At 34.6% G+C, this 17,690-nt stretch overlaps 3 protein-coding genes across 3 annotated transcripts; 2 read left to right on the top strand and 1 right to left on the bottom strand.

The window, feature by feature from the left end:
* The first annotated feature begins 1,324 nt into the window (after positions 1-1,324).
* Positions 1,325-8,379, top strand: LOC11418279 (pentatricopeptide repeat-containing protein At1g11290, chloroplastic). The gene is made up of 2 exons (XM_039830543.1): positions 1,325-3,610; positions 5,932-8,379. Exon 1 carries the CDS (start codon positions 1,390-1,392, stop codon positions 3,541-3,543), a length of 2,154 nt encoding a protein of 717 aa, XP_039686477.1. The 5' UTR covers positions 1,325-1,389; the 3' UTR covers positions 3,544-3,610; positions 5,932-8,379.
* A 198-nt stretch (positions 8,380-8,577) lies between these two features.
* On the bottom strand, positions 8,578-12,633 carry LOC11417690 (p21-activated protein kinase-interacting protein 1-like). Its single transcript, XM_003595507.4, has 3 exons — positions 11,910-12,633; positions 9,356-9,647; positions 8,578-8,857 (listed from the first exon to the last, which is right to left on the bottom strand). The coding sequence occupies exons 1-3, from the start codon at positions 12,561-12,563 to the stop codon at positions 8,787-8,789; spliced, it is 1,017 nt and encodes a 338-aa protein (XP_003595555.1). The 5' UTR covers positions 12,564-12,633; the 3' UTR covers positions 8,578-8,786.
* A 1,141-nt stretch (positions 12,634-13,774) lies between these two features.
* Positions 13,775-15,625, top strand: LOC120578049 (uncharacterized). The gene is made up of 2 exons (XM_039830128.1): positions 13,775-15,002; positions 15,090-15,625. Exons 1-2 carry the CDS (start codon positions 13,828-13,830, stop codon positions 15,151-15,153), a joined length of 1,239 nt encoding a protein of 412 aa, XP_039686062.1. The 5' UTR covers positions 13,775-13,827; the 3' UTR covers positions 15,154-15,625.
* The last annotated feature ends 2,065 nt before the right edge of the window (positions 15,626-17,690 follow it).

The raw sequence follows: 17,690 nt of genomic DNA, 5'->3' as shown, positions 1-17,690 counted from the left end.
TAATAAGCTAGCAGAAACTTGTATGTATACTATATTCACTTTATGCAGTAATCTTTTTCAACACCAAGTTATCATGCCATGAACCCATTCGTGGAATTTATGTATACTATATTCCTGTAACTATATTCACATTGAAATCACTTTTTTATGACAGTTTCAATCATTGACATTTGACAATACCACAACATCATTGATGAATATTCTGCCCCTTTTAATTTATGGGAAATGCTGTCTAACCTCTAATACTGATTTTTCACACTATACTTGCAAATTACAGTTAAGCTAATTTAGTCGTAGCTTAATGCAATTAGCTCGAAATAGATACAAAAACAGTATATAACTGACACTATTGGAAAGGTTCAATAATAACCCCTTGTTCACAATCTAATCTATTTAGTGCCTGTTTGGTATAGTGGTGGGAGTATAAATACCACTTCCCAATGCTAATAAACCGTAATTTTTGAGAAACTTAAAATTGTAGCTTTTGCCAAAACGTGGGTACTGGTCTGATCCACCGCTGTAACAAACAGAGGCTTAATTTCCCCTCCAAAAAAAATCTATTCTATTTAATTTTATCATTAATGTTTGGAAGTTATACAGTTTAACACATTCCTGAAATTCATAGTTTTTAGCATATATATATATATATATTTTTTTTTTTGAAGAAATATATATATATATATATATATATATATATAGTATATTTTTGTTTGAATTCATATTTATGGATAGGTTTCAACATCAAAATCTAATTCACTAATGAATAATAAGCATATACTATTATAGAGTTCTAATCATATATCATTATATAGACAGTTTATTTGAACTCTCTAAGTTGTATTTTTCTCAATTAGCGTGCACACTTGAATTAAGCCATTTTGAAATGGTGATTTTGCTTTATATAACTCTGGTTTTTATTCAGCCACTCCTATACTATTCAGCCATTTTCGTGTTTATTGTCGGGGACCTAACTGGTAGTAAGTATGTGCAATCAGGGATCTAACTGATAGTAAGTATGTACAGTCAGGGATCTTAGTGAAATTTCGTGTTTACCGTTAGGGATTTGAGATTCAATTTGGGGATATTAATTTTTGGTTCAGGGACCAAAGTGACCATTTTCTACTTTCACTTTAGTCCCGGTGACGATACTCAGCATAAAATATGTGCCACATTATCACTTACCAGCATTTTTCAACGAGGAACTAAAGTAATAACGGAAGTACAGAGTCAACTTATTTGTATTTAATCCTGAGTCGGACCTTTGTGATAACGAGGTGCAAAGTCAGGAAAAAAGCGACTATTTGCTCGTTTGAATTCTCTTTTCCAAGTGCAGTTTCATGTGTGTAAGTAAGTAGCGCGCGATCAGATGCCTTTGGTTAAGTTCTAGACATGGTCTACCTTAACATTCTCAAAATCACGAACATTAAACCTTTTCAAACAACAAGGTTTTTCAACACAACCTCTTCTATATTAAATCTCTGCACAAAACCACAATACCTTCAACAAATCCATGCTAGATTCTTCCTCCATGGTCTCCATCAAAACTCTTCTCTTTCCTCCAAACTCATTGATTCTTATTCCAACTTTGGACTCCTTCATTTTTCACACAAAATCTTCTCTTTTACTGAAAACCCTGATTCAATTATCTACAATGCATTCCTTAGAAATTTGTTTATGTTTGGTGAATATGAAAAAACCCTTTTTTTGTATAAAGAAATGGTTCAGAAATCTATGTGCCCTGATGAAGATTGTTGCTTTTCTGTTTTGAAATCTTTGTTTTATGTGTTTCATGAAAAAGGGTTGATAATGATGGCTCATGGGCATGTGGTGAAATTGGGTATGGATGCATTTGATTTGGTGGGAAACACTTTGATTGAATTGTATGGTTTTTTGAATGGGAATGGATTGGTTGAAAGAAAATCTGTAACAAAGTTGAATTTTTGGAATAATTTGATTTATGAGGCTTATGAAAGTGGGAAAATTGTGGAAAGTTTTGAATTGTTTTGTAGGATGAGAAATGAGAATGTACAACCTAATTCAGTTACTCTGATTAATTTGTTAAGGGCTACTGTTGAATCAAACTCGTTGAAGATTGGGAAAGTTCTTCATTCTTTGGTTGTTGCGAGTAATTTGTGTAAGGAACTAACTGTGAATACTGCATTGTTGTCAATGTATGCTAAGTTGGATAGTTTAAAAGATGCAAGGTTGATGTTTGAGAAAATGCCTGAGAAGGATGTTGTAGTTTGGAATATAATGATTTCAGTGTATTCTGGGAGTGGTTGCCCTAAGGAATCGTTAGAACTTGTGTATTGTATGGTTAGGTCGGGGATTAGACCTGATATGTTCACGGCAATCCCCGCTATTTCATCGATCACGAAGTTAAAGTCTATCGAGTGGGGGAAGCAATTGCATGCTCAAGTGATAAGAAACGGTTCAGATTATCAGGTTTCGGTTCATAATTCTCTCGTCGACATGTATTCCACGTGTGCAGACTTGAATTCGGCTCGGAAGATTTTCGGTTTGATAAAGGACAGGACGGTGGTTTCATGGAGTGCAATGATAAAAGGGTATGCAATGCATGACAATTGTCTCGAGGCTCTTTCTCTGTTCATAGAAATGAAGTTAAGTGGTACTAAAGTTGATCTTGTAATAGTCATTAACATATTGCCTGCGTTTGCAAAGATAGGGGCATTGCATTATGTAGGATACTTACATGGATACTCATTGAAAACCAATCTCGATTCACTCAAATCACTTAAGACATCACTTCTTAATAGCTATGCGAAATGTGGTTGTATAGAGATGGCAAGAAAGCTTTTCAATGAAGAGAAAAGCAGCCTTAAAGATATAGTTGCATGGAACTCTATGATCACTGCATATTCTAACCATGGGGAATGGTTTCAATGTTTTGAGTTGTACAACCAAATAAAACTATCAATTGTTAAACCAGATCATGTAACATTTCTCGGGATGCTAACAGCTTGTGTTAATTCAGGCCTTGTGGACAAAGGCAAGGAAATTTTCAAGGAGATGGTGGACATTTATGGTTTCCAACCTAGTAAGGAACACAATGCATGTATGGTTGATCTATTAGGACGCGCAGGAAAAATCGATGAAGCAAGAAAAATAATAGAAACTAATCAATTAAATTCAGATGCGAGGGTTTATGGCCCCTTGTTGAGTGCATGTAAGATGCATGGTTTAGAAACCGATTTCGCAGAACTTGCTGCTGAGAAGCTCATAAAAATGGAACCTGAAAATCCTGCAAACTATGTGTTGCTATCCAATATATTTGCTGCAGCAGGAAAATGGGACAAATTTGCTAAAATGAGGAGTTTTCTTAGAGATAGAGGACTAAAGAAAACACCAGGTTGTAGCTGGGTAGTGTTGGATGGACAATTTCATGAGTTTCGTGTTGCAGATCATTCTCATCCAAGATCAGAAGACATATATTCAGTTTTGAAAGTACTAGAGTTGGAAGCTGGCATGGAGGATGATGATCTTGAATTCTTTTTTGACCCGTCTACTATTTTGGCGATGTGAATTGCATATCAATCACAACTTTAAGAGCTGATAATTGATAAGCCAAATTCACCAGACACCGTAACGTGTATGATATTCTGATGCCTTATGTACCATTGTTACAAACAGTTATAATAGCTTAAGATTAATACCTCTTTTTAGAAGTTAATTAATTATTTTCAGTTAGCAAGGTTAGCTATATAATACGGAATTACGGATATACTTAAATTTAATTCTTGTAATTCTCAAATTGAACAAATGAAAAGATTTTCTCTCGCTTTCTATCTAGTTTCATAGAACTGACATGGCATCTGTTTGTTTTCTACACTTAAGCTTTTTTTTCCCCTTTCTTCTTGATTCTTCTACAATGGAAGAACGAAAAACCTATCTACATTCATCCTTCTGACTTAATCTTGGTTTTGCAAAATGCTTTGAACATTCCAACTTTTCAAGTGAATCTGATTTGTGTTGGTGGTCTAGGCACACATCCTGTGTTTTTAACAAAATTTCATTGATGATCCACGACACAGAGCACCTGAGGACAATTGGCAAGGGTGACCTTCACCAAGGCCTCTATGTTCTTTGCGCACAATCTCCAGTTAATACCACTGATTCAAATCAACAATGCTGCTTTTATTAACTGCTTCAATTTGGCAATGTAATTATGACTTTACTTGATCATGTCATTTGGCCTTTTGTTCACTGCTTGAATAAATCTGTTTCTTTAAACAATTCTAATACTTCAATTTGCAATGTAATAAATAGGACTGCTTGATCATGTCATTTGGCATTCAAGACTAGGTCATGTATCTCATGAAACTTCTTAGTAATAAAATGGATATTTTGATTCCATTCTACTTCTTGTAATTGTGTCTAATATGTCCTCTAACCAAATTTTGAAGACTATTATTTTTCCAATATCCTTTGATCTTGTTCATATGACATCTGCGGTCGATGATGGCAAGCAATTTTTGTCTACTGTGGATGGTTGTACTAGATTTACTTGCTGCATCACAAATCTGATACTCTTCGCCTAATTAAGGGATTCTTTAGTTTTGTCAAAACTAATTTCAAGAGATGCATAAAAAAAAACTTAAGGGATTCTAAAGTAGTATCTATAGCACAAATCTATGTCCTAATTGTCAACAGACATCATGAGCCACAGTTTTTATCACCAAGCATTGAAGTTTCCTATGGATTCATTGGAAAGCTGAAATCCGTGTTCTAGAAGCCAATCACACGCGTTCCACAGAGTGAAGGTAGGTTTTTAAACCAGATTTAATTTTGATGGGGCAACTGAGATGCACAAGGGATGTCTAATTGCCAAAGGATTCACTCAACAATTGGGCATAGACTATGGAAAATTACTCTCCACTCCAGTGAACAATGTCGGTGTCATATTCAAATCTGACACCTCTATGCGTATGATATTCCTTTAAAAATGTTGTCAAATAGCAGCTATACTTCTATAGAGTAGGAGAATTTAGGATACTAAAGATTGAAGTTCAGGCTACTACAAATTTCACTCGGTCATCAGTTCCCATTGCCGGTGAAGATTTATGTCAGACTGCCCCCAAAAGGAAGAGAAAATGGTAGTTATTGATTATTGATTCTTCTTCTTTATAATCTTTATTCCATTATTACATGTTAGTTTTTAACTTTCTTCATTGGCCTAACACCGAAGTCTGACTTTGCAGGCACAAGTCAGGTCAACTGAGGAAAGAGGGTCATGCAGAAACTGTAAGTGTAAGATATCGAAGTGTTTGAAACAAGTTCAAAAATAATAATCCTTTGTATTTTTGGGTGATAGCACAAAGATTAGGCTGCTATTATAAGTTCCGATGACCTTCATTCATATTTGTTTTTTTTCTATATTTATTTTGGAAAAATGATTACCTAGTTTTATACATCACCTAATTACAAAATTAATGCCATTGAGTAGGTTCTACTCCCTCCGTTTTTTATCTTTTGATGTTTTAGCTCTTGGCACAAGTCTTAAGGAGTAATTGAAGTATATAAATATTTGTATGTTTTGGACTAAAATGTCCTTGTTTATGATTAAATTCACATGTGATAAGGCAAATGCCACAACTCCTTTAATAGTTTTATTGTGTTTTTTTCAACAAGGGTAAATTTGGGGAAAAAATATTAGTTATACCAAAACATCAAATATTTTGAAATATAGTTGAAGTTCTAAAACATCAAAAGAAAAAAAAAATGGAGGGAGTATGTTTTATAGGTTCTGTTCATGGGGCAGCAGTCTTGTACTCTTTCCAATATCCTTAGTTTTATGCTTAATGTGTTCTCTTTCTGCTAAATCTTTTGTGGCATAAAAGCTTGGCAAAAATTTGGGGTTAATGGCCTTCACATTAACCTCCTTTTTTTTTACTGTTTCCACCCTTTTTTCAGTTATTGTGATGCCTTTGCTACCGGAGTCTACTGCACAGAACCCTGCTTATGTCTGGAGTGCTTAAATAAACCTATTAATGACGATACAGTTCTGCAAACTCGCAGGAAGATCGAGTCTTGCAATTCACACGTATTTTTTCCTAAAGTCATAAGAAGTTCTGTTTATTTCCTGTTCAATGTGGCGGTTGCTACGGTGGTTTTATCAACCACCACGACCTTTTGGAGCCTGAGGTGTTTCAAATTGCACCGACGACGGTTTCCTTAAACCAAGATTCCTGCTAGTTCCGATGACGATGAAGTTGCTGGAGATAATTCACTGGAGTCTGAAGAAGATGCTTCTTCTGAAGAGGGTGACGATGATGAATAGGTATAGCTCTTCTTTTACTATGTTTTTTCAACTTATTAGTTGTGTTGCTCTTTTATCCTCTAGGATTTATGCTTTTTTGGTGCAGATTTGATTATGCATGTTTTGCTATCAAGACTTTGAGATGAATTTGAAGTTGAATTTTTTTTACTTGGCTTGAAAACTCTGAAAATGTGCACGCTGAAGTGAGAGAGTGAGAGAATGTGTATGTGTGTGTAAACAAAGTGGTTACGACTTGCTTTGGTTGGCTTCAGGGAGGTGATAATGATTGTCCTGAAATAAGGAAATGTGAGATGGCTATATTAAGAGAAATGCAGAAAAGTAAGAAGCAGAAAATTCAAGAAATATTGGATGCCGAAGATGCTTCCGTCGAAGCTAACAGGGTGAGTTTAGTTATGATTACACTTCTAACCTATTTTTTCAATCTAGGTCTTGCTGACGAGTTCCCAAGACATTGATTAAGGAGTCAATAGGAAGAAAGTTTGTCTTAAAAATACAAGTTAAACATTTGACAACGTAATAACCATTTGAAGGAAATAATTGACTTCATCCGTTGTTTTATTCAGCAGCAACACTTTCTTGAGAGTTTTCACATTTTCAGAGTTTTAGCAGAACTTTGCATCACCAATTTTGTACATTCATCCTTGATTTTATTTTACTTTTGTCGCTGATAAATATGTAGAGGGAAAAACTTATTGTCGAGCCAGGATTTGCATGACTAATCAGGACACGATAAATCATGTCCCTCCAAAACAAAGTGTAAAGTTTCAAATCAGGTATTTGAGCTCTTTTTGGTTCAAGTCTTTTAAGTGTTATTGTATATGCTTGTTTCTTTGAATGTTTAGTTATTGGCCTCAAGCTGATACATTAGGGGTACTATTTGTTAAGAATTGAAATTAGAATCTATGAATAATGTTCCAATATTTACTATTTGTTATTGCAGCTCTAAGGCCTGATGTATTTTACTGGGATAAGCCTGTGGTTTTTACTTATGAACAGGTTTTTCACTCAACCAACGGTTTCTCTGATTCAAATCTTCTTGGACATGGAACGTATGTTTCTAATTATTGTGAACTTTCTTTCTTGAGCAGGTTTGTGGTTGTATACAAAAATCTGTTATAAGCAAAAAGTATACGCTAAGTATTAATCTCATACTGTTTTGGGTAATATTTAAATTCTTATGGGAAGTTATAATTAAAAGAATGACAGCTGCTAAAACTAAAGAGTTTATGTCAGAGATTAAATTTCTGTGCAAGGTTCATCATACAAATCTGGTAATTTCTTTTGTTGTTCAAAATAAATCACATGCTTTAGTTTTACAGAAAATTCCTTACGACATTTATAAGTTTAATTTGTCAAGGTAGAATTGGTCGGCTACGCGGCTAATCATGATGATCCTTTCCTTATTTATGGCTCAAAAGGGTCCACTCAGCAGCCATGTGTATGATCCTCAAAAGAAGGGTTTGCTACTATGCTCAAGTGTTTTTTTTTACAGGAAAATTAAGAATAATCTATGACTAAGATCATTTTCTTGTCTTGCTTGCAGGTCATTCAACACTTACTTGGACCACAAGGGTTCAGATTGTGGTCCAAGTAAGTGGTTGCGAAGTTAATATGAATAGGTTACGTAGGAATAATTATATTAGTGTTATCTCATTATTAGGCCTAGCTTCGATTATTACCATATGTTCTGATAGAGACATAGATTAAATCATTGTTGTGATTTTTGTAATTGTTGCTATTGAATAAGATGATATTTGTATGTTTGGTATTCGTGACAGTTTTTTGTGTTGAAACAGGGTGCTGATTTGGTTTTTCCGGTTGGTGTTATGATGAAAGACCTTGCAGGATAGCAGATGGAATTTCGTAGGTTTTCATGATAGTTGTCTTGAAGTTACATCTGATAGAGATTATAATTAACCTTTGAAGTTGGATTGGGAAGATGGTCTAGAATTATGGGTTGCTTAACATCTTAATCCATTGTAATTTCCTTACTTATATTGTAATATTTATGCATGTCATCTAATGTATATCCTGAGTTTGTTGTCGTTGTGGTATAATATAATGAAAATCGGTTGTAACTATTCGTTCGTCTGATTTAGATTGCATTGTTCAATAAATGATATCTAAATTTGCGTGTCGGCACCGGTCACACACTAGTGTATCTACATGATGAGCATACAAAATCTAGTTATGTTCACCAAACACTATCAAGGCAAGCAACATTTTACTTCATTCTTCCTTTAGAGCCAAGGTATTGACAATTTTAGACAACAATCACATCTTTAAATTATAATAATATATTAAATGAAAACAAAAATATTCTGAAAAATTAATAGTATATGAACCCTTTCTTGTTTCAACTTTCTAGAAGACTTGTACAGAAATAAATAGTAAACCATCACATAGAATTGCCACAGATTTATGAGGGTGTCAAAGCCACTTAATCGAACAGCAAAACGATTTTCTCAAGCATCCCATCAAAAAAAAACTATTGATCTGTCACCATTTGATTTTTATCTTCAACTTTTGCATTAATCTTTCCAGCTTGGGGTTGTTTAGCTGCACAACGGAACATTCAAAATTAAAATTAACATAACAGTAAAGAACCAACATGCAAACTACAAGCACAACACCATTTATGAAGATTGCTATAGAAACTATTCATAAAAACTAACCAGAAAGGAGAGTGTTCCTAAACTACTACACAAACTAAAGCACTGTTTCTTGCATAATAAAACATTTTGGCTTGTTTACCAGGCTATATTTAACTTCTATTTCAGAAATTGAAATATTTCAAGGGTTTGAACCATTCTAAAGAGTATATCCTTGCTTAGATTTCTTTTAATATGATCTCTCTCTCATAAAACTTAAGTCGCACCACCCTTAAGTCTCGCTATGATATTCAAAGGCACTCATTAAGGTTATATACAATACAACAGCAAATTCATGAACATAGACTACTCAAGTTGTGAATTTGAAAAACTATACATGTAGGCAAAAAAGGCAGTTCGAGCAATATGAGCTAAGGTTATTCAAATTCAAATTTTTTCAACTTACATTTCAGAGACGATCCAGCAAGGCATGTCAACCTTGACTGTGTCTTACACTCAGCTAGTGGTTCTGACTTCTCTGTGGCGGCCATTCGAACATCCCATGCGCGTATAGTCCCATCAGATGATGCAGATGCTACTAGGTATGGTTCATCATCTCCTGTAGCCTCATCACTGAGCACAACAATACCTTTTACACGGGCAGCATGAGCCTCTTCTATGCAATATGCAACTTTTCCACTCTTTAAGTCCCATGCTGTGATATTTCTATCCTCACCACCTGTATAGAGAAGTCCATTCTGCAACATAGAATAAATTATGGTGTCAAAAAATATAGTTCAGATGAATTCGCACCTTTAAACACATTCATTACATAAACATATTGCAGCAAACAACTAAACATTATAATTATACAAGATTGCACATAATAACCATCTGCGGCTGCACAGCATATAGTTCACTTCACCAATGAAACTGGTGTAGGACTATTAAAACCATGTTAGGCATATCAATCCCCATTAACCAGCATCAGATATTTCACCACAAATAATTTAGAAACACAATATTGAGATTTCAATAAATAACCTTCACATGAGCAGTTGCCAAGATTGAAATTTTTACCAAGATCTGGAAGAGGTAGCAAGATCGCAACAAGCAAAATTGCAAATAGAATTGAAAGATCGTACCTAAGTAATTAAGCTAGAATTGGGACGAGGATAGCAAAATTGCAGAACGTAACCAAGTACACACAAAAACAATACTCAAATCTTAAACAGAAAACAACCAAGTTCACAAAAGAAAATTCTTATAGTCTAGAACAAAGCACGATGCAATATTGATGCAGAAAACAGAGCAAACACCAATTCAACAGAGACAAACAACTTGCCAAAATAAAAAACAGAGGCAAGAGAGCAAAATTGATGTTAAAAACAAAAAAGAGAGCCAAAGCAGAAACAGGGTGAGAGGGAGACTAGAGTGAGAGTTGGAGATGGTCATGAAGGGGAGGGAGACAATGCAGTTCAAATGATAAAATATTAAAAAATAAGGTTTCTTCATTTTTACCCAACCAGGTCATGCATGACCCATGTGAACAGTTCCTAAACGATTTTGCTATGATCTGGCATCAACCTTGCACAAAATTGGGATCTTGCGGGCAATTCAGATGGGAGAGAATGAGTAGGAACACACAATCGTGTGACTTTACTATTTAAACCTAGATCTAGATAACCTATGATATGAAGAGTCATGCAATGGTAAATAAAACAACACAGCATTGTTCCTCTCATTGTGGGGGCAATCAAATAAAATATTACTATAAAGGAATTATAAACAGAGCATAAACTTTTTTTCACGTTAATGGAAGTTACATTTGTAAATTATGTTTTGAATCTTGTGATACTGGTAACCATCGAAGCCTAGTTAACTAATCCCAAATCCTATTAAAAGCCAAACACTTCTGGTTGATATATTGCTTAATAACTACATCACATTTCCGAAGTAGTACAACCTTTGCCTCAAGAAAAAAGTATAACTTTTCTTTCTTTTTCCTATTATAATCAGGGTTTTATAATAAGGTTCACACTACAATGTGGACCATGACAGCAAGGCTTTTGATGTTTACGAACCCATAATTGAGTTTCATCATGATGCAGCTGCATTTTAAAACCTTAGTAACAACAAACTCATCAAATTGACATCTCAACCGATCAGCAAGCCGAACAACTCATCCACTAACATTCTGCAGCAAAATCATGTTATTTTCATTTTTCAAACCTAAAACTTGATTGTTCTCACAATTAGTACCTTTTTTTTTTACTGTGCTATGACCTAAATTATAAAGAACAATAAACCACTAATTTCGTCACTAAACTATCACAATTACTCTAATTTAGTCCTTAAACTATATAAAAATCCGTCAATTTATTCTCTGATATTTTAATATCAAGGACAAAATTGATGGGTTTTATACAAGTAAAGGACTACTTTGGCTCTGTTTGGTAATAAATAGCGGATAGCTGATAAGCTAGCTTATTGCGGATGACTTATAAGCTAACTTATAGCTGAGAGCAAATAAATATAAATTAGCTAATGAATTTGTAGAGTTTGGTAAAATTAGCAGTTGAAATAGCTTATAAATATAAAATGACATAAAAAATTGTGCATTTAATTATTATTTATATTTTTCAATTAATATTGCAAGGGTAAAATGGAGATAAAAAGTTATAAGTCATAAGATACTAGAATTAGCTTATCAAAAACTGTTAGCTCATAAAAATAAGCTATAGCCTATAATCTCATGACTCGTGAGAAAGTGCCGTTACCAAACAAGTATGTTTTAGTAGTACGAGCTTATAAGACATAAGCTATAAGCTCAAAAAAGTGCCTTACCAAACAGACTCATTATATTTGCATAATGTAAGGACTAAATTGAAGTGAGGGTAATAGCTTAGCTGCTTAGGGACTAAATTAACGGTTTATTCAAATTATATATCAAGCAAAAACCTCTAAAATGAATTAAAACAATGACATATAACTTTAAAAAATAACATGAAAACGCAAACCTTAGCAGGTGCGGCGCAAAGAACACGCTTCGGACATTGCAATTCCATCAACAACCTCGCATCCTCAGCCTGATGAACATTAACAATTTCATCAACAGCCATAAAAAACGAATCACCAGACACATCAAATCTCACAATCGACGCTTCCTTATCCAATCTACAACAAAAGCTTCTCCTCCCACGAACAAGATTCACCATAGCAAAACAACTATCCCTCGAAACAGTCAACGCAATCTTCCCCGAAGGATGAATAGCAAGATCATTAACACCTTTCTTATGAACAGAAAGAGTCTTAAGATGAACGAAACCATCGGCATCGAAGATTGCAAGGGAACCGTCAGCGTCAGCTGAGACGAGGTTACGAGGAAAAGGGAGGTTAGGTGGGGAGTAAAAGGAGAGAGCGGTGACGGTGGAGGAGTGGTCTGTGAGGGAACCGAGGGAGGAGGAGGTGGAGAGGTCGTAGAGATGGATTGTGTCGTCGGAGCCGCCGGATGCGACGACGGAGTTGGAAACGGCGACGGTTTTGATGAGTGAGAGATGAGATGGGTAGGAGAAAACAGGGGTTAGGGTTTGGGTGTTAGGGTTGAGATTGAAACCCCAAATGAAACGTTCGTATGAACCTGCTACTAAGCTTATTCTTCTCTTTGAACTCATTTTTGTGTTATGTTACGCCTCTCTTCTCTTTGAACTTCACTCGTGTGTTTCTCTTGTGTTATAAACCCTAAACCCTTTTGTAAAGTCTAATGCTATGTTTGGTTTGATAAATGATTTGGAAGAAAAAAGAAATGAAAGAAAGGAGAGTCGAAAAAAGTTTTTTATTTTTTTTTCTTGTTTTAACACTTTTTAAAGAGAAAATGAGTTGGTAATCAGAAATTCGCAAGTAGAGTCTGGTATTGGAAATCAAACACAAGTTGTTTTAAATAATTTATTTTCATTAATCATTTAAATAAAATTACTTTAAGTGATGGTGTTGAGAGAGGAATTTTGTTTCTCAGTTGTGAGTTTCTTAACTTCTCTAATAAAGTGTTAGGGAGTGGTTGTTTTTCTGTTTAAACTACATTAAGAAATGCATAAATAAAAAGTAGAAAGATAAATGGATAAAAAGTGTTAACAAAAAGCATTGTAGAGATTAACAATGACTATTGGATTTGTGACACTTGCAACAAAGGATTAGTAAGCTAAACAATGCAAACACAATATAATTCAATATTGAACAAGACTTTCACTATTGAATCAATTGTTATTCAATCAAGGCTTAAATATGCAAACCGTCCCTGTAATTTAAGTTCATTTTGATTTTCGTCCCTGTAAAAAAAAAAATTAATTACATCCCTGTAAAAGAAATTTTGTTTTAAAAATGTCCCTGGCCCCACTACGCTGGTGATGTGGCAACGTTTTGGACCACATGGCAGTTGCTGACTGGGCAACTTATGCCACGTGGCGCTGACGTGGTTTAAAAAACAAATAAATTATTTTTAATTGAATATAAATTTTATTTAATTAAATTTTTATAATTTTCGTTTTTAAAAACTAAAATAAATATATTATTGATTTTATAAAAGGAGAAAGGGAAGGAAAATCAGATCTAGGGTTTAAAAAAGTTCTTCTGGTCGATTGATCTCCTTCCTCTGTTCAACAACATCAGAAAGCAACATTCATCATCTTCCTGCTTCGTGTGCGGTCCGATCGACGGTTCTGATCTTCTCTGTGAAAGTTGTGGAGTTTGACGGTTGGGATTGCACCGTTCGAAGCTTAATTGACGGCTGGATTGAGTTGAGTCTGACATCCTTGAAAGGTAAGAATATTTATGCGCCTTTTTGGTTTTATATTGTAGTTGTGTATATTTATGTACTGATTTTGTCGTTTACCATTTTCTATTCTTGTGGGGACCAAATTGATAGCGATGAATGTTATCTAAATGTGTTTTTTTTTTGTTTTTTTTTTTGTATGTAGCATGTCTATTACCGTAGCTTTTCATCATGGAGGGTTATTTGTTAGGGATTGGTTGATATGTTACAAAGGTGGTGAAGAATCAGTGTTTAATTTAGATGTTGATAAGTGGTGTTATTTTGAACTAGAAGGGTATGCAAATGATTTACAAAAACAATATAATTATGGGAAAAGGTATAGGATGTGGTGGAAGGTTGAAGAAGAGGTTGATTTCAAGTTAGTTAGGTTAGATGAAGATGTTGTAGTAATGAAGGAGTATGCTACTAAAAAGATATGTAAGCTTGATATATTCATTGAGCATGATGTTGTTGAAAGTGATGGTGTTGTTGTTAATGTTCCTAAGTATATAGAAGAATCTGAACCTGTTAAGAATAGCAGTTGTAAGGGGAAGGAAAAAGTGGTTGAAAGTGAAGGTTCTGAGGATGAGCAAGTTGATGCTGGTGGATATAGTGGTGATGAAGATTCTGATGTTAGAGGAGACAGGTTTGATGACAGTGAAGAAGAGAGAGGTTTAGGAATGGAGGATGGGTTTGGTTTAGCTGATTCTAATTATCTCATGATTGAAGGTCCAAGTACTACTCACTCTGATCAAAGAAATGAAGATGAGAAGTTATTAGATAGGGTTGAAATAGATGTTGATTATGAAAGTGATTCATTGGCCAGCTCTGACCCTGATGATTCTGATGAGGAAAAAGGTAAAAGATATGAAAAGTTTAGGATGGAACAGCTTAACAAGAAATTCAAGTTCAAGGTTGGCATGGAGTTTAGGTCCCTAGCTGAGTTCAAGGAAGCATTTACTGAGTGGAATGTAATAAATGGGTGGGAGTTTAAGATGGTGAAAAATGATCATTTAAGGGTTAGGGCAGTTTGCAATCATAAGTTAATGCAACTACTGGTAATGTCCCTGATGTGTCTGCACCTGAAGTCTCAGTTGTTGTTCAACCTACACAAGTTAATGCAACTGATCCTGCTACTGCTAAAAGGTCTCAACCAAAGAAGTCTCAACCTGCTAAAAGGTCTCAACCTGCATCTGCTACTGCTGTCAATGGTGTACCAACTGCAAATGCACCTGCTACTGCACTTGCACCAACTGTTGTCAATGGTGCACCAAAAGCAAATGCACCATTTAAGCCACCAAACAAAGTACATTCCTACATCAACATCAATTTACATATTTTGGACTACAAATACTTTTATACATTGAATTAACCTTTTTTTTTCATTGATTAGAAAAAACATGCTGAGATGGTGTATGATGTTACACACCTGCAAAAGAGAGCAAAAACCACAATGACATGGCATGGGGTAAGGTGTGAGACATCTACAGAAAGATCATCTGCTGGGGTACCAAAGCTCAACCAAAGTAGACTTAGAAGAAGTGGAAGAACCTGCTACTTTGGTCCTCAACCAAAGCTTGGAGCACCAGGAACAATGGAGAAAAATCCTATTGACATAGACAATGGACCTGGTGACCTAACTCAGGAGACAACTGTAACAGACAAGAAGAAGAAGAAGAAGAAAGCTTTGTGGAAGCCTTAGATCAACCGTTATCAATTTTGTCTTGTATTGCTTGGAAAAATGTCATTTTGCTATTAGTGACTGAGAAATGCCTTTTATTTAGTTTGTAATGTGGCTTGAACAATGCCCTTTTTGCTATTAATGGGTTATAAATCCCTTTACAATGGTGTGTAATGGCTTGAACAATAGCCTTTTTTATTAAGTATGTAATGGCTTGAACAATAGCCTTTTTGATAAAGTATGTAATAGCTTGAACAATAGCCTTCTATTTTTCTAGTAATGCCATATTCAATTACATATTATGATGTTGTATATATCACAGGGTTAAAACATTTCACATATCACATAGCACAAAAAGTGTGGAACTTCATTACATTACCAAATTGAACATTTTCATTCATTGATTATCAACAAAGTTAACTTTGATTCAATATACATTAAAGTGAACTCATAACACAATACAACACTTGTTAACTTAACACATACAATTAACCCTCCCAAACAACCCCATTACATCAATTCTTAACATACAATACAAACACAAGCCAACTGAGAATTAACTTCAACACAAGCCATTTCACTTTCTTTCTCTCATCTTCAAACTTCTTCTTCCACTGAACGCATTCCCTTCCATCAAATCTTTTCATTATTTCATCAATGTTGGTGCATTTCCTACATCCTTCATCATTTCTTCCTTCCACCCTAGACGCCTCCATGGCAGCATTATCATCCATCATGTGTGTCATCCCTGGGACAAGTTCATCGTCCCAAATGAACAAAGCACATGTATGTTGATCCTGTATAAATTACCCAGAATAAAGGATTACACTTAATATCCAAAAACCAGCAAACAATAAAGCTAATATCAATAAAGGATTAAACTAACCTCATCATTCCACCTTGTACAGCGCCAGAACCTGCGTCCTTGATTCTCAAATGTGTTTGCTATATACATCCTCATAGGGAGGTTACAACCACAAACAGGTAACATAGACATCATCTGCTTGGGGTTACGACCACCGCTGTTTGGGTTACGGCCACTGCTGCGGGATCCACCACCAATATTGCACGATCCACCGTTTCTGGAAATTGAAAATGAGTGAGATCCTCTGCTATTCGAATACCCTCTACTGCTTGACATCTTCGCGCAATGATTGGAGAAGGAGAAAAAGAAAAGCGAAATCGAAGAAGAAGAAGGATGGTTGGGACGAAGAGGAAGAAGAAGGATGGCTGGGACGAAGAGGAAGAAGAACTTTCTTAAACCCTAGATCTGATTTTCCCTCCCTTTCTCCTTTTATAAAATCAATAATATATTTATTTTAGTTTTTAAAAACGAAAATTATAAAAATTTAATTAAAAAAAAATTATATTCAATTAAAAATAATTTATTTGTTTTTTAAACCACGTCAGCGCCACGTGGCATAAGTTGCCTTGTCAGCAACTGTCACGTGGCTCAAAACGTTGCCACATCACCAGCGAAGTGGGGCCAGAGACATTTTTAAAACAAATTTTTTTTTACAGGGATGTAATTAATTTTTTTTTTTTACAGGGACGAAAATCAAAATGAGCCCAAATTACAGGGACGGTTTGCATATTTAAGCCTTCAATCAAAGTTAATTCACAAAACTACAAAACCAATACAATCATATATCAAATGTACTCTTATTAACAATAAAATTACTAACAAGAATATACAATTGATTGATCTAGGGTTAAACTATGAATAAGTTAATTTCCATTATGATGAGTGATTGAATAACACTTTACAAAATATTAATCAATGAAAAATAGTTTTTAACACATTAATCACTTCAACAACATAGCAATTAAACGTGTACATACTCTCAAACATAAATCAATCAAAATATGCAAGAAAAAAATAAATGATTAGAGAACATCAGATTTTAAAGTAGTTCCCCCCAATCGTCCTAGATATGCAGTGACTATTTGACAAAAAAAAAAAATCTTCAATCTTATGTGATCATTTGGTAATCTTCATCAAGACCCCATCTTCAACATAAATTCCATCAATCTCCTTTAGTGTTGATGAAATTGAAAATTCCTCTAGCTTGGTAGAGGAGAAAAGAAAGTCTTCTTATGTCCTTTGGAATCTTGAGCACGTCTAATTTTTTGAAAGAATCAAATCATTACACAACTTACAATTGTCCCTTATATCTCACAAAGAACTATGAAGAAAGTGGATTGTCAAGGTTATTGAGAGGAGAGTATAGAGAAAATCAATGAATTTCAATGAGAAAATTAATGTTGTAATTATGGTTGGAGAGTCTTAGTGCAAAGAAAGCTGGTTTTTAG

The sequence above is a fragment of the Medicago truncatula genome, chromosome 2 (genome assembly GCF_003473485.1).
Source record: "Medicago truncatula cultivar Jemalong A17 chromosome 2, MtrunA17r5.0-ANR, whole genome shotgun sequence".
Lineage (NCBI taxonomy): Eukaryota > Viridiplantae > Streptophyta > Magnoliopsida > Fabales > Fabaceae > Medicago > Medicago truncatula.
This window is presented reverse-complemented; position numbering and strand designations above follow the sequence as displayed.